General features: G+C 55.2%; 1 protein-coding gene across 5 annotated transcripts in view; it reads right to left on the bottom strand.

The window, feature by feature from the left end:
• The window catches only part of Gse1 (Gse1 coiled-coil protein), a 357,639-nt gene that overhangs the window by 87,138 nt on the left and 253,129 nt on the right, over window positions 1-17,372 (bottom strand). Inside the window, exon 1 of one of the 5 annotated variants that reach the window (XM_016008434.3) lies at window positions 7,530-8,511. The exons of 3 other annotated variants lie outside the window; for them this stretch is intronic. In XM_016008434.3, the coding sequence (XP_015863920.1) occupies window positions 7,530-7,566 (37 nt within the window). In that variant the 5' untranslated portion in view covers window positions 7,567-8,511. Of the gene's footprint in view, window positions 1-7,529; window positions 8,512-17,372 lie in introns of those variants that run through there. One more of the 5 variants, XM_016008436.3, reaches the window with a different exon arrangement.

The following is a 17,372-nucleotide window of genomic DNA, read 5'->3' as shown; positions in this document are numbered from 1 at the left end:
TAGCTCCCTATACACCTCTGTGCATCTGTCTCTCAGAGTTAGAGGTGACGGCTCTGTATACGACAGTCCCTTCGAGATTTCTCAGCTGTACCTCTATATGCCTGGGCCTGGCACCCTGAATTGACAGGCCCAAAATGCTGGGTAAGCTGGGCATGGTGTCCTAGCACTGGGAGGCAGAGGCAGGGAGATCTCTGTGAGTGTGAGGCCAGCCTGTCTCAAAATAAACAACAAAAAAGCCAGGTGGTGGCGGGGCACATGACTTTAGTCCTATCACTCGAGAGGCAGAGGCAGGTGGATCTCCAAGTTCAAGGCCAGCTTGGTCTACATAGCAAGTCCCAGGATAGCCTAGGCTACACAGAGAAACCCTGTCTCAAGAAACCAAAAAATACTGGAGATTCTTTTTTTTTTTTTTTCCAGAGCTAAGGACCGAACCCAGGGCCTTGTGCTTGCTTCTACCACTGAGCTAAATCCCCAACCTTTTTTTTCTTTTGCCTGCATGAAGGTGTTAGGTCCCCTGGAACTGGAGTTACAGACAGTTGTGAGCTGCCATGTGGGTGCTGGGAATTGAACCTGGGCCCTCTGGAAGAGTAGTCAGTGCTCTTAACCACTGAGCCATCTCTCCAGCCCCTGTATGATGATGTTTAAAGCACTCCAAGAGTGGTCCCAACACCACCAACCCCTGCACACGCGTGCCTCAAATCTTCTGTCATCACTTCCACAGATGCCATAGCCCCCAAGAGTCTGGCCCAGCACCTACCCTGCCTCCTCCTGTTGAGACCGGGCCCTGAGGACAAGGTCCAATCTCCCAGCCTCCCCTAGGCCACAGGATCAGACCGATGCAGGATGTCAGTCAGGTGCACGCTGTTCAGGACAGTGTGGCTGCTACCCAAAGCTCCATTTCCTCCCACCACCACCCCTCATTGGGACCCCTGACTTCTGCAAGAGCCTTGCTGTTTTTTGAAGGCACACAGCCTGCAGTGCCTTGCTCTGAAGGTACCACCAAGGATGAGAGCTGGGGTCCCCTTATGGACATAGCCTCTGCTCCCCACCTCGAACTGAACCATCACCCTTTCTACGGAAGCAGAATCAGTCTGTCACCCTGATATTCGATCCACATTCCACTTCACAGAGGGGGGAACGAGGCCAGGCACACGTGCTCCTGGTGACAAGCGACAGGGTCACCACTCACAGAGGCACGGCAGGAGCTGGCCTGGGCCAGGCCCGCATTCACCCAGCCTGTACTGGCGGCCGTCAGGAAGGGGAGCCGGGCAACACTGGTCCCCACAGACAGGGAGGGCTTGGCAGTCTGACCTCTTCCAGGACCAAGGGTCTGTGGCTTCCTGACCTCACAGGCCATCAAGCCAGTAGCCAAAGGCCAGCTGGGCAGCGGGCCAGGCCTGGTCAGAGGGCACTTCCGGCCTCGCTGCGGGTGGGGACGGGAGGAAGGCAGAGCAAGCATGATCCAACAAGGCCAGGGAGCCCAGGGGCTGGGGGCAGGATCTAGGCCTGGCTGCCTGCCAGACACCCCCATTTCCAGAGTTCTACGCAACGTGGGAGACAGCAGCGAGGCCCCACGGAGCCGTACAGGGCCTGGCACTGGTGGGGGAAAAGCCGGAAAAATGAATCTCCCCAAAGACGTATTAAAAAAAAAATTCTCACCCATTCTTTCCCTTTTACCCCAAGCCTTCAGGGATCTAAATATGCCACACTTTGTAATTTTACGAGCAAACCAAGCTGTACATCACAGTTTTATGTTCCTAAATTAACAAAAGGACCTTAAATCTATATGGGGCTCTTAAAAAGAAGAAGAAAGAACACGATGTCTAAATTATTCCCTCACTCCCAACTCCCCTCTTCCCTTCTTCAGCCCAGCCCCAGGGTTTCCTCTTTAGTAGAGAGACCACCAACGGGGGGAGGGGTCCCCATTCGTGAAGCCCTTCCTCTGGGAATCACCCCCTAAAAAGCTAGATTCCACCATCCATTTCTCTAAAGAAAGGCCAGCCACTTCAGGGGGTGGAGTGGAGTGTTGGCCTAGCATGTTTGAGGCCCTCCCTGGGCACCATCTCTAGACACACACACACACACACACACACACACTCATACACACACTCACACACACACACACATACACACACACACACACACACACACACACTCATACACACACTCACACATAGCCACTAGGGGCTCAGGAAAGCGTATTTTAAGGCAGGTCCAAGGCAGCTGACTATAATCACAACACTCAGGAAGGTGAGACGGAAGAATGAAAAGTTCAGGCCACTCTGAGGTGCAGAATAAGTTCAAGCCGTCCTCAGCTACTTAGTGAGCCCCTTGTCTCAAAGATAAAGAATAAAAACAGGGTTGGGAGACGTAGCTCTGTAGAGCGCTTACCTGGAATGTTCAAGGCTCTGGGTTCAAGCCCCAGTGTGGGAAAAACAAAAAACAAAAAACACCCTTGCATGGTTCTTCCTGAAGAGAGTGTGGGAACACCAACCTCACCCAGGGTCCACAGAAAACTGGAAGGCACAGACCTGAGAGACTTCCCTGGCAAGTGTCCTCAGCTGTGAGCCGCCGAGGCGAACACATGACTAGACCTCACTCGACCCTGGCACCTCACTCATGTCCACCACCAGAAGACAGACAGACAGACAGGAAACACGGGCTTGGAGTAAATGCTACAGAGGCAGAGACCCTCTGGCCCCTGGCTGGCTCTGCTGGGGACAGTATGCTTGGCCGGCCCTCCCACTGGCCACGACCCTCTAGAGAGGAAGTGTACCCCCATCTCCCTCCTCCAGGCAGAACCAAGCATCCTCAGGACCGGTTGCTCCCACAGTAGGAAGAGTCAAGGTAAGTCAGAGCAAGGGGCAGATCAATTCCTTCCCATGGCCTTGCCGAAAAACTGCAGCAGGAGGGAACCTTAATGAACACCAAATTGAGCAGGAGTGAGAGCCAGACCATGCCCTAGCAAGAGGGTCTGAGTCACAGCTGGGGCAAAAGGGCCTCTGGCTTTCCCAGTTGACAGATCCAAATGTGGTGGTCCCTCCCCAATTCTCAGGGGTATCCAAGATTAATTAGCCTTCCCTGAAAGTGCTAGATGTGAGCCCAAGGCAATCCCCACTGAGCGTGAGCTGTAAGAAAGATTCTGTCGCAGGGCGGTGGTGGCGCACGCCTTTAATCCCAGCACTCGGAGAAGCAGAGGCAGTCGGATCTCTGTGAGTTCAAGGCCAGCCTGGGCTACAGAGTGAGTTCCAGGATGGGCTCCAAAGCTACACAGAGAAACCCTGTCTCGAAAAGCGCCCCCCCCCCAAAAAAAAAGAAAGAAAGAAAGAAGGAAGGAAAGAAGGAAAGAAAGAAAAGATTCTGTCACTGCAAAAGTGGCCATACCTCTTCTTCCCAGGCCCAGGCTGACCCAAGAGCAGGTCTGCTTAAGACTCCTCAGGTCCCAGGGATAGACAGAAGATGGATGCAGGCTAGCAAGGGAAGCTGCCCTGGATCTTTGGCCTGCACCCCCCCGCCCCCGCCAGCAGTGCTGGGCACAGTCCACACCCAGCCTTGTACACAGGCTGGACCACTCTGGATGCAATCTTTGGGGGCCTTTATCTTCCCTTACCCCAACTCCTGGCAGGGTAAGCTGCTCAGAAAGGGATCGGGTCAGCCCTGACCATGTATGAATGACTCACTATGACCTCAGGGGGCAGCTTTGGGCACAGATGCCCCAAGGGAGATAAGGATAATTCCACAGCCACCAGCCATGGCCCTCTCAGGCCTCAGTCCCTTCACTGCAGGCCTCAGAGCATCCTTTCTGGCCGTGGAGAGGGAATCCAGGGGGAGGTGGGGTCACTAAGAGTTCAGCTTGGGGCCAGGGCAGGGTCAGCCAACAGCTAGGAACAAGATAAGGGGCCCCAGGAGGGCGCCACCGCCAATACCAGCCGCCATCCCTCCCTAACCGGTCAACAAATATTTATTAAGCAGAAACTCTGGAGCCAGACTGCCTGAGGTCAGGGGTCAGGGCCCAGCTGAACCCTTTGCTACTCCTTTACTGCTGAGTGACCTCAGCCTCCCTTGTGCCTCAGTTTCCTTGGCTGTCAAGTGGGACAGGCATAGCCTGACCTCCCGGGGTTGTTTGTTGAATGAGCAAGTCTGGCAGGGAATAAGTACTGTATGCAAAGTGGCTGCAGCCTCTTCCTTCTCGGTGTTTTATTATTCTTTTTTATTTTTTACGACTGTCGTTATTGGTCTGGCAGCAGGCCAAGCAGAAAGGAGACACTCAGTCTCCGCCTGCATGGATCACAAAGTCCTGTGGAGTTCAGGGACAGGGAGATCCAGGCAGACATGCACACAGAGGAAAGCTGGCTAGGGGACCACAGAGAAGGTATGCCGCCTGTCACCCGCAGGAAGATGGAGGGCACAGACCCTGTGCACATGTCTGTCCTACACCTTTCTCTTTGCATGGGAAGGTGACTGACCAAGCCATTCCTTCTAGCCAGTGAATAAACACTTCTCAACAAGAAGTCAGCAAGCCTGGTTCAAAGCACAAAGTTCAAGTCCCTGACCCACCACTAAGTTCTGTGCATTTCTTAAAAAAAAAAAAAAATGTTCATCTTTGTAACAATATGATTAAAACCTTAATGAGCTTGGTAGTTATCCCTGAGTGCGCATTAACTCTATACCCTAACACTTGGGAGTAAAGGAAGGCACACTGGAAGTTTGAGGCCAGCCTGGGCTACATGGGACTCTGAAAAACAAAACAAAACACACTCTGTCCAAATCTTCTCTCTCACAGGTTACTTACACCAAAGATGGACAATTAGCTCAGTTAAGAGATCTTAGGCCTGGCCAGTTAGCCTGGGCTCCATGACCACTGCTCAAGCCCGCCACGGTGGTCAGAGAACCATCGGGGAAGCCATGAAAGCACAGGTGTGCTGCATGCCAACAGAACCTCAACACCACGTGACTCTGAATCTTAGGGAGATAACACTGCCGATCCAAGTCACGGAGGGGAAAACCAAGGATTTCTGGGAACTTCCCTTACCTGCCAAAGTCAAGGCTGGGAAGATGCAGTTGGACTTCGGACCCACTGTCCAGTCTGGCAAGAGAAGCCAGTATTTAGGGCCAGCCTAACTGTGGCCACCCTCCCTCCCCCATAGCAGTTGGTTGACAGGTTCTGGCCCCTGGCTCCTGGTGGTTGGCTACAGGCACTTTGCTGGGACCCAACCTTGAAGATAGAATCCAGGACCCAAAGGCTTGGGACAAAACCTAGAACTCAAGAGTGCAGGTCCCTCTGCGGGCCCAGGCTCTGCCTCTCAACTAAAACTACTGACCACAGCCAATCAGACACCCACTGCTCTCAGGCCTGGGAATCCCCTCCAGAGGTGGCAGCCAGCAGATCCCAGCCCTGACACTTCCAGAACTGTCAATAGCTAGGCCTTTGGGGCAGACTGGCGAGGAGGAGGGTGAGATAGCAGTGCCCAACCCACGGGGTATGTGGGGAGGGTCCCCAAACCACCTGCATCTGGAATGATACACAGCATGTGAGCCCCAACCTAGCAGGGACCTTCAAAAAAAAAACTTCAGTAAGAGAAAACTTCATCCCATGGCTAAGTTTTCTGAGCCCTCCTCCCTGGGGAGGGGAGCCAAGCCCTCCTCTCTCTGAAGGATCAGGAAGAGCAGGATTCACCTTGCTGACCTGACAGCCTAGGGCCTAATCCCAGCCAAGGCTGACTCCTTTAATTGCTTTGAACTTCCCCAGCCTGACACTTCCTCCTTCTCTTTCTGAGGCTCCCTGTGTAAATACAGAGTCAGTCACCTGACAAGCTAATACACCAGGCAGCCCTTGGGTGGCAGGTGGAGACGGGTGTAGGTTTCAAACACCTGCGCTTTTGAGCTGCCCAGTACTCGGGAAGATTCCTCTCTGGCCACCAGCTAGCGCCAAGGCCCTAGAGAGGCACTGGAGATACAGAAAGGAAGGCACCATGCCGGCAGGATGCCCTGGCAGAATCAATCCGTGGCAGGGCTGTGAAGGGGCTATGACACACACCTTCCCACGGGGACGTGGCTGGGCTCCAGAGGACACCTGCCCTCCTGCAGAGATAACCCTGTGGGAAGCTGGGGATTCCTGGTTCTAATTTTGGTTGGACCTCTGAAAGGAAATGAGGCGAGCAGGGAGGGAGCCCAGCTAGAAGCTGACAATTGCTATTTCAGGCCCTGGAAGAGAGGGAAAGAGATGTGAGGGGCTGAGAGTTAATCTTCCAATAAAAACTGCCTAGGGTCAGGCGCCGTGGCACACACCCTTCACCCAAGCACAGGTGAAGCTGAGGCAGGGGGATCTCTGTGAGTTCCAGGCCAGCCAGAGCTACATAGTGAGACCCTGTGTCAAAAGAGAAACAAACAACCTCAAGGACTGGAAACCCCAGGAAACAGACCAGATTTGTCACAGGGTAGGGCTGGACCCTGCAGCAGCCACAAAGAAACTCAGAGCCATGTATACAACCATCCTGCAGGCGAAATCCACACCACTATCCCCCTCTTCCTTGGGACCCTTCATCTCTGCTAATATTAACTCAGTGACAACGTGTGCCCTAGGTCATGGCAACCAAGGCCAGCTCCCTGGAGCTGAGTCCTGCCCAGGCTGGTTCTTGGCCCACATCTCCTCTTCTGCAAGGACTCCAGGACGGTGGGGGCCTGGCAAGAGCCACAGGACCCAAAGAACACACGAGGAAAAAAAAAAAAAAAAGGAGGCAACGTTAACCCAACACCCAGCCACGTGCACCTTTTCCTAGCAAAACTATTCCGAAATAATCTTCAGGGAACAGTAGATCATGTCAAGCACAAGAGCCCGCCCCCCTCCCCCCGCCTCAGCTCCTACAGCACCCCAACACCTCTGCATCACACAGACGCCCTAACTTCAACAGAAACTATGTGCCAGAGCTCAGGGAGAAAAGAAAATAAAAACCCAGCTCATTCTTAGAACAAGCGGCCACACGCAGCCCAGCCCTCCCGACCTGTGGTCACGTGGAGTCGGACCCAGGGGTACCCGAGGGGGAAGACACCCGGAGGGCTGGGTTCCCACGCCCTCCTGCTCGCCCCAGGCTCTCTAGCTTCCCTTGCGCCCCAGTGCAAGTATCTTAAGGGTGGAGGGGCTCCCCAGCTCTCCCGCGGTGGCCCCCGAAACTGAAAGTTGCAGGGCAGCGACTGTCAGCGCGCACCGAGGCGCAGGAAACAGGAAGCCGCGCGCGCTGCGGCCGCGGCCCCTCCCGGCCTCGCACAACAAAACCTTCCAGGGAATCGGGAGGGGGCGGCGGGGCCGGGGCCCCCGGGTCGCCGCCCGGGGGAAAGTAACTTCACACCCGCGCGATCGCGCCCTGGGCGCAGCGCCGCCGGCTCCGCGCAGACAAAAGGAGCGAGACGCGCACCGGGCCGGGCGCCCCACGCGGCAGCGCGCACCGAGCGGGCAGCCGAGCCGCGCGCCCCTGTGCGCCCCTACGCGCCCTGGCCTGGGGACCCGGGGACCCGGCGCACCACTCGCTTACCTGGTAAGTAATAGAGAGGCGGCTTCAGTCCGAACATGGCTCAGGTTAGAATTCCATAGTGGCCAGAGAGGGACGAAGAAGGAAATGGAAGAAAAAAAAAATTCAAGCCCAGCAATGAAACAAAACCAGCGTCCAAGCCACGGCGCTCAAAAATGTCCAAAACAATAAAATAAAGGCAAAAGAACGATCCCCCGAGTGCTGGGGGTAGAAACCAGTTTGTGTGTGTTTTCCTTTCCCCTTTCCAAGAAGATCAAAGGCTGCCTCTCCGTCCAGCGTCCGGGCAGGTTCGGCCACCTCGGCCGGAGCAGATCCACAGTGAGGTAATTGACCAAGGAAGGGCCGGAGCCTCCACGGCGGCCCGGCGTCTTCGCCGCGTGTGTATTTTCTGCCTTTTGGACTTGAGATGCAAATTAAAAAAAAAAAAAAGGAGGGGGAGCTGGTGGAGGGAAGAGGGCGGGAGAGCAGAAGAGGAGAGAGAAAAATAAAGGGGGGGCGGTGAGGGTGATGAAATTAGGGGGTTAAGGTCTTCAGGGATTACTCATTGGAAAGAAAAAGAGACAGGAGAGGGAGAGAGGAAAAGGGAGAGAAAAAAAGCACCTCCTAAGACGTGCGAACAGCAATCTCGCCTCCATTCAGCCATTTGAATGTCAAGGGCGAGGGTCAAGAGACCTGTTTCCAACAGGGTTTCACGTTCAGAACCAGAAGGGAAAAGGAAGGGGGGCGGCGGGAGGGGGCATCTGGTTGCCAAGGAGAAATCGGCTTTGTTTTCGTTTCCCCTTAGCTACTGGGTGAGGAGGGGCGGGGTGCGGAGAGGAGGAGGGGGCGCTCGGCAGGGGTTCTGGGGGTGGAGAAAATTAATACCCAAACAGCCAAGAAGTACCGAGGGGCAGATTTCGCCTAGTCAATAGGAGAGGCGGCGGCGACAAACAAGTCTTGGGCTAGGGACGCTGGCGAGGGCAGGCTCCCCTCCCCCTTCGCCACCAGCAACCCCCCTTTTTGGTTATCTCCCCGCCCGGCGTCCCACCACTGACTCAGACGGAGGGGGTGGGGAGCAGGGAGAGGAGGAGGAGGAACTCGCGGGGGCGCAGCCGGCAGGAGCAGGAGAGCGGGAGGCGAGAGCGCGCGGCGGTGGAGAGCCCCTCGATCAATTTTCATGCAAGAATCATTATCGGTAAATTGGAAAGCTGGCTGCCTGACAGCAGATTTGTCTCCCCTAATGAAAGCGAAAGGGAAGGGGCGCAGCGGCGGGCGGCTCCTTCCGTCTGCGCCGCGTCCTCCTGGAGCTCCCGGCTGCGCGCCGCGGTGACGAGAGTCCCACTTGCGACCTGCCCGTGCGCGGCCGCGGAGCCTTACGGACCAGACCCGCCGCCAAGGGCCCGCAGCGGATGCTCCCGCTTCGGACTGCACGATGCTCCCCTCTCTCAGTCCGGGAGCCGGCCGTTTGCAAACAGTGGGCGGCTGCGGGCGCCGCGGGGCCCCCCTCTGGCTGCCCAACTCTACGCTCTGGCCGCAGGCCCGCCCTCGCTCCTCCCCACCCACGTCTGACAGCTGCGGGAGCCCGGAGCACGACCTCCCCCCGTGACCGTGCCCCGGGGAGGCCGGGGCCGCCCTTTGTGCAGCCCGCAGCGGGCTGCGGAGACCGCGCCCGGGAGAGCTAGGGACGGCGGTTGGCCTCTCTCTTTCCTTTCCTCCCCCCAACGCCCTACCCCTTAAAAAAAAATCCCTGTTGCAAGTGTAATCAAATGCTTGATACCATCTCCCACACTCTCCTGCACCCGGGCATTATCAGATCCGGGAAGGCATGCTTCCAGGCAAACAGACCTAATAAATGCTATTACTGGGACTCTGCAAGCCCCGGCTGCACCATAGTAACGAGAGCCCGGCTAATTTGGTTTAAGCAAACGACCGACTGCACTGAGCGTGAGTGTGGCGCCTGTATCTCCCCTCCCCAGCCGCGGCGCGTTCACACCAGCTCAAGAAGGCCCCAAGTGATAATTCCCCAAATCGAAGGGGAAAAAACCCTGCCGCCAAACCACATCCTGTGCGCTCATTGTCCAGCCCAGCGATTTTAAAGAGACAGCATCCATTTACCCACACACCAGCCCCTTCTACTAAACGCACGCGGCAAAGCAAGTATCAGGATGCGACCATTTGTTTTTCAAGTCCTTTTACGGAAGCTCTCTCCCATCCTGGTGGCACAACTAGCTGGGATTCTGACTCGGTGACACTAAGGGTCACCTTTTGACCCCAGATCCTCAAGTCCTAACCCGCAAGTACGCACAGTAGGCGCCACAGTCGAGACAGGCGGGAGTTTCTGCCACGGCTCTCCAATCTCGGTACACACCATGGGTACCCAATCAGTGGCCCCAAGATCCTAGTAAATGTGGTGGCTTCAGATGACAGCCGAAATCCCAGAATACAGGACACCAGGGGAGAGCTCTGGAGGGCACTTTGAGGGAGGTGGAGACCCAGCGTGCCTTCTGACCCTGGCTGCGGCTCCTCAGCAGTAGACCAGGCGCGCACGCGGCTCCGAGGAGGGAGGGCTCCCGGGCCCTAGGTAGCAGGAGGGCGCTGCAGCAGGCCTCTCTGGTCACTCTGCCCCGAGTGACCCCAGGGGTCGCGTCGGGCCCTCGGCTGCGACCCTTTGTTTTCGGGGCTGCCTGCAAGGCGAGGACACACAGGCAGGACGGGAGTGTCTAGGGCCATCGCCTCCATCACCTGCCCGCACAATTCAGGGGGCGCAGGGTTGGGAGAAGAGGGACCAGACGCCCTCTATACACATACATCCGAGGCCCGACCTCTCACAATCTCTAGCAGTACATAGGGGAAAAAATAAGAACTATTTTTAAAAGACCCTAAACTATCAGTTTGTGTTGTCACTCTTTTATTGGTTTTTAATTCTCCGGGATTACAGGAACAACAGTAGTAATTAATACGAAACCTTCCTCCACTGTATATGCTAATGGCAGGAGCCATAAAAATTAATTTGCAAACATGTCATTACACAATAGCATTACAGGCAATAAACCTGTAATTATGGGCCAATCACAGGCAGGGTACAGAGGGAGGATGCTCCCCCAATAGGCTGGGCACCCCGCCCCCCTTCCTTTCCCTGCTAAAGTAGGGGAAGTCATCCTGAAAGGAGTCATCCTTCTTGGAGCCACCTGTAGAGAAAGAGCTGTCCAGACTGGAGTCCAAACTGCCCGGCTTCTGTGCCAGCTATTCAGGGGCCAGTGGGGACCCATATGGGGCAGGGGAGGCCTGGGAGAGTGCCTGGGCCTGGCTTCTGAAGAGGCCAACAGTGGGAAGAACAGGCACAGAGGAGCCCCACTATGGTGGGCCGGCTGCACTTCACATCCCTCTATCACTGTGCTTCCTCAAAGACAAACCTCTCTCCTAATAAGAATTCCAATGCCTGCATCCAATTATCGAGACTGTGCCGGCCAAGCCCTAAGTGCTTAGAGTCACACCCCGGGGAAGGAGGCGAGCTGTATGATGTTACTGATAGCCTAGCTCCTTTGCCCCTGAGTCTGGAAGCTCAAACAGTGACATTTCCTGGTGATAGGGACCTCTGAAGGGTGGAACACTATGCAGCTTTACTGGGGGAGAGTGGTCATCCCACAGTCCCCCAAAAACCTGGTGCCAAAACAGCCAGCCGGGATCACAAAGCTCCGCCTGCTCCCCCCCTCCAGCCCCTAGCAGCCAGCTCAGTGCTGGCTGGCTTTGAATGGTTGGGTTGTTTGCCTAATGTGGCTGAACAGGGTAGCTGGCTGCACTTTCTCTTTCCCACTGGCCCCTGTGGCTTTGCTGTGGTGGGTGGACCCTATCACTACAGCCATTCATATCCCAGGGGGAGCCAGCCCTCCAACAGGCATGTCTGTGGCCTCCTTCAGATGGGCCACGCGCCCAGTGCTCCCGCCACAAACCATGTGGGCACACCAGTACCAGCTGTGGATGTCTGGATGAGGCTGGTGCCTTCCCAGATTTTACCCCAGAGGGTTTCTGCCCAAGGAAAGGTGGTCCTTGACTCTCTCCACCCCGCTCCTCTCCCAGAGCCTGCTGAGCCAGTATTCCCCCCCCCCACAACCCCTGTGTGTGTGTGGAGGGATTATGAAGAAGAGGCAGCCATGAGGAGGCTGGACCACCCAGAAACCCAGTCCCTCTGGGCCTTTTTGGGAGGCTGGGACACCACAGGGCATTCTTCCTCTTACCTCCAGAGAGACACACCACCGTGAAAGCCACCCCAGGTCAGGGAGAGAGGTGCTGACACCCCCCCACCCCCATTTGTCACTAGGAAAGAAGGTAGGGGTCCAGGTCACCCTGAGGAGATGCGTGAAACCAGGAGGTCCCCACTCTGAAGATGCAGCCCCCATGCTAGCTGCCCCTTCAACATGGAGGGGCCCCCACATCCCCTCTAGCAGGGCCACTCTTGCTTGGTTGTACAGCCCAGTCAGTGTCAGTCAGCCAAACACAGTAAAAACAGACACCCCCCCACACACACACACATGCTAAGGCAGGTGGCTCCCTACCAGCTATGCCCATCACCCATCATGTGACGTGTCCCCCAGGCCAGGTGGCCAGCTTGCCTCCCTGAGGAGGTGCACACAAGGAACCCTCACACCACAGACTCCGGGAAAGAGTGGAGCCTGGAGTGCCAAGGCTGCCTGGTTCCTGGGACATGCTGGATCCTCCAGATGCCTCCCTGTGCCCCTTGGCAGGGCAGTGGGGCAGCAGGTACTTCTAGGTGCTCAGTCTGGGCCAGGCACTGCTCTGAACGCTCTTCACAGATGATCTGGGAAATCCTTTGGACCATCTTGCTTTAGGTCACCCTTCACAATTCCCTTTTCCAAATGAGGCGCAGAGAAGCTGAGCACCTTCTCCAACGACTCAGCCAGCAGATGGCTAGAACTAGGCTTTAAGCCCTGGAGGCCTGTTCCTAAGTCCCGTGTACCCTGTCTCCTAGGGTGGATCACTCATGCATGCCAGGAGAAGACCCGGCGTGGGTGCTTCCGGCACCTAGCCCGCTCCCTCACTCAGGGACTCCACAAACAGCTGTGCTGACTCCCAAGACTATGCAAGAATGGAGACACCAACAGCAGTGACAGACAGGTCTCAGTGTGTTCAGCTCTGGCCTCCCTGCTGTCCGGTGGCTTTGTCAGCATTTGGGGGACTTGCCCACCCCCCACCAGATAGACACGTTGTCTTGTAACTTCGTACACTTGATGTGTACACACTTGATGTGCGAGGTCAACTGCCCAAGGGCACAAAGGGACCAGCCACACCCGCTTCTCCCCCAGGCTCTGGTCCTTAGATGACAGCAAAGCCCCGAGATAAGCAAGTCCAAGACTCTAAGAGAAAGGCCTGTGCTCACAGCTGGCTGTGACATCTGTGTGCCTGGATGTTTCCTTCTTTGTGCAAGCTGTCTATTTTCACTCCTCCTCCCCTGACCAGGTGTTACCCATCTTGGGGTCTCACAAAAATCCTGGGGTCCAAGCCTTGTCCTGCCCCGTGCAGTGGGTTCAACAGTGGTCTGCCAAAGATGTGGCCAGGTCCCCCAGCCTGAGACCTGGTCCTGAAGGAAGTCTGAGCATGTCTGATGAAGTTTAGGATCCTTCCTAAACCGAGTGGCCCGTGGAGAGGGCCTGGTGAGGTGGAACACCTGAAATCCTGTCATTAGGGGAGCTAAAGCAGGAGGGAGGAGGAGGAGGGGGAGGAGGAGGAGGAGCACTGGGGGCAGAGGCAGGAAGATCACTGCAAATTGAGGCTAGCCTAGTCTGAATCATAGAAAGTTCTGGATCTTCCAGGGCTACATATTGAGACTTTACCAAACACACATACATACATACACACATACACACACACACACACACACACACACACACACACACACACACACACACACACGAAAAAGAGGAGAGGAAAGCAGCAGCCACAGGCACTGGAGAGGTTGAAGCGCCTCCTGCAGCCTCCAGAGGGAGCAGAGCCTGTGGCTCTGACCTGACTTCTAGCCACTGGACTGTCAGAAAGTCTCTGGCTTCTCAGAGGTCACTCGGTTTGTGGTGATTCATCACCAGGCTCCAGGGGCCTCATCTCTCCAGTCACCTTTGTAACAGTGGTCTGCTCCTGGCTAGCTAGTCCTAAGGGGAGCTCAGGGCAGCTGGCTTGAGTGTCAGGAGTCCCACAGGAGCCTGGCACCCAGAAACCAACAACCCCACTGGATCTGGGGCTTTCTAGCATCATGGCCACCCTCCTGGTTTCAATTGGTGACACACAAGTCTGGTGGGTTTTGGGAACAGGCATGGCCCCAGGCCATCAGCTTGGCCATCTGCCTCAGAGACAGACCGCCTTCCTGAGGCTTCACCTGTCTCTCTGAAGGCTCCATGAGGCCCAGGGCAGCAGTGACAATGAGAAAGAGAATCCACCATGGCCAGCCTTTCACCCAATCCACATCCTTTTCTCCCAACCTCCCCTGAATTGTGGGACTCCGTTCTAGGTAAGAGAAGGAGATGGAAAGTCTGGCTTGCCATGTTAGGGCCTGGCTAGGAGAGATGTCCCATGTGAGCTTGTACTTGCTCTTTCTGGGAGAGCATGGCCTTGAACCCAGTACTCTTTCTGGGAGTGCATGGCCTTGAACCAGGTACTGAACATAGCATACTCCCATCAGCTCTTCTACAGTTTCCACAGCAAAGGTCCCTGCCCCTCCCCTTCCCAGCTGTCCACCACACAGACACATGCTCACTGTCAGGTAACGAGTATCCCCCACGTGGGGCCTTCAGGATGAGCAGTGTCTCAGCATAGCCCAGCAGTCCCCTTAGCAGACAGCAGCTCCCCTCTCAGCTCTGGGTCACGTCCTCAGCTTTAAGAAGACAGACTCATCATCCCCAGAAAAGTAGACCTGTCTTTCTTCATTCCCCCGTTCCTCCCATGAGATGCTGAGGCCAGAGAAGTCAAATGGCCCTAAGTCACACAGCCCAGGAAAGGAAATGCACAGATTAGAGCCCAGATAAGAGTGACAGACTCAGGGAGGGCCTCTTCCTCTCCCAGAGGCTCATTCGAGGTCTAAGGTATTTATTTCTCTGTATATGCACATGCCTTGGCGTGTGTGTGGAGATCAGAAGACAGCGGGCCAGGGTTGGTTCTCTCTTCCTACAGTGTGGGTCCTGGGGATCAAACTCAAGACATCAGAACTGGCAGCAAGCACCTTTGCCTGCTGAGCCAGCTTGTCGGCCCTGTTTGGTTTTTTATTGACTGAAGCATTTACTTTTTGCAGGGCTAGGTCAGGCCCCTGGACTCTGTCAGTTGGCTCTGTTCGTGCCTTGACTTTCTCCTTGACCTTGGAACCAGCAACACAAGTTTCCCCCAAAAACTTCTTGAGCCAGGGTTTTGCCTTGTATTTTGGGCTAGTCTTGAACCCTGGATCCTCCTGCCAAGGTCTCCAGGGCAGCCACCAGATCTAGATAAAAAATTTTTTGGTGCTGTTGTTATCGTTGTCCTTTTTTTAAAAAAAATATTTATTTTTATTGTATGTGCACTGGTGTTTTGCCTGTATGTGTATCTGGTGAAGGTGTTGGAACTCCTAGAGTTGGAGTTACAGACAGTGGTGAGCCGTCATGTGGTGCTAGGTATTGAACCCGGGGTCCTCTGGAGGAGCAGCCAGAGCTCTTAACCTTGCTGAGTCCTCTCGCTCCATTCCCTGTTGTCATTTTATTTGTTGTTATTTTTGTTTTGAGAAAGGGTCTTACTGTGTAGTTCTGGCGGGTCTTGAACCCAGGGAGATTTGCCTACCTCTATTTTTTTTTTTTTTTTTTTTTTTTGAGACAGGGTCTCTCATGCTAGGATGACAGGTGCGTACCACCTTGCTTGGTTTATGAAATGCTAGTGATGGTACCCAGCCTTTGTGCAGGATAGGCAAACACTCTACCAAATGAGCCACACCCCCAGCTCCCCACCCCTTTTTAAAGCCTGTGTAAACAGAACAAAACAAAACAAACAAACAAAAAACCAGTTACTGTCGGGTGCTGGTGGCGCACGCCTTTAATCCCAGCACTCCAGAGGCAGAGGCAGGTGGATCTCTGAATTCGAGGTCAGCCTGGTCTACAGAGTGAGTTCCAGGACAGCCAGGCTACCCTATCTGGAAAAACCAAAAGACAAGCAAACAAAAACCAGTTATATGTTTTTCACTGTTTTTGTTTTGTGTATGAATGTTTGCATGTCTGTATGTGCAACAGGTGTATGCAATGTCCTCAGTGGCCAGAAGAGGGCACTGGATCCCCTGAACTAGAGTTACAGGCAGCTATGAGGCACCCCAAGGGTGCTGGAAACTGGACCTGGGTCTTAAACAAGATCAGGAAGCACTCTTAACCCCTGAGCCAATTCCCCAGCCCCCAAACCCATTTAAATGTAGCACACGCCAAACTGGGCTTCCTTGGTGCCACTGGCCCCATCATCCTAGCACTTGGGAGGCTGAAGCAGGCCAGACTGGGGTTCAGAATGAGTTCAAGGACAGCCTGGGAAACTTAGTGAGGCCTTCCTTGTCTCACAATAAAAAGTACAAAGAGGGCTGAGGACACAGCTCAATGGTGGTACTTGCTTAGCATGCCCAAGGCGCTGGATTCAATGCCCAGGACTGCACAATAAATACATGAATGAAATACTCAAATCAACTCCCCCCAACACACACCAAGAAAAACCCCTCCCACAAGAGGAAAGGCAACAAACGACAAATGTGAGGAGGGGACACACTGCTCCTACCCACCACCCTGCTGGGCTGGTCTAACCTCCGGCCCAGGCCAGCCCTGGAGCAGGCCTCTACAGCCTGTGCTTTGAGGAAGTCTCCAAGAGACTGGCCAGGGGGCCCCATTCCCACCAAGCAGCGTGGGGACTAGCCAGCCACAGGGCTTATCTTTGAAAGTGTGCCCCTGCTGTCTCACATCTTGGTCTCCTTGGCCACATCTGGTCAGGTGTGCCGTGTGCTTCGACATAGCCTGGAGAAGAGCTGCTGAAGTCCCCAAAGGTAACCTGAAGAGGAGACAGGTAGATAGCCTCCTCTGTCCTGGCTTATCATTCTTTTTCTCTGCCCTCTATCCAGGCCAACCCACTAGGCTTTCTTCTCCCCTGAGGACCTCTCTCTGCTACCAGCCTGTGGCTATTCAGTGGGAGAGGCCTGTCACACACAGAAGCCCAGCAGTGATGGATACATCCAGACCTCCCCGGGAGCCCCAGGCCTTCTGCTCATGCTGTCCTCTGGCTTCCAAGGCATGGTTCCTACAGGGTGGCGTCTACTAGGCCATGATTCTCACAGTGCTGGGCAGGAATGGAAAGTCACACAGCCCCTCCACTCCTCAAGACCAAAGCCAGTGAGTCACCATGTCCTTCCCTACCTTGTCAGTGGCCACAGGGCCGGTCTATCCTGTCTGTCCTTGTCCTGGACACTTCCCAAGCCTGCGGACGTCTCAAGGGACGGCCCCTGCACTCCTCCTTAGGCACGGTGGGGCTCTCAGGTGTTAAGCGATGGCCTCAGCTGTGACAGTCAAAACGTCCCCTGACATGGCCACCTTGGGGAACACAGATGCAGGCTGAGAATCACTTCCCTAGTCCCAGAGTGGAACTGGAGTCACTTGAGGCCTGGCCCACCTCCAGTCACAGGCCTCAGAAATCACTTGTCCTCCTCCAGCCCCTGGACATACCAAGTTGGGGGCTCAGTCCTCCAACATCACTGGTAGTTTCTGGTGGGTAACTTCAAGGAAGGAGACCATCTTCTGAGTGTTCTGTGTTCCCAGCCACCAGAAGAAGCCCAGGCCAGGCCAGACACTGGGTCATGTGACTCAAACTCACAAGATAAAG

This window comes from Peromyscus maniculatus, chromosome 5 (genome assembly GCF_049852395.1).
Source record: "Peromyscus maniculatus bairdii isolate BWxNUB_F1_BW_parent chromosome 5, HU_Pman_BW_mat_3.1, whole genome shotgun sequence".
Lineage (NCBI taxonomy): Eukaryota > Metazoa > Chordata > Mammalia > Rodentia > Cricetidae > Peromyscus > Peromyscus maniculatus.
This window is presented reverse-complemented; position numbering and strand designations above follow the sequence as displayed.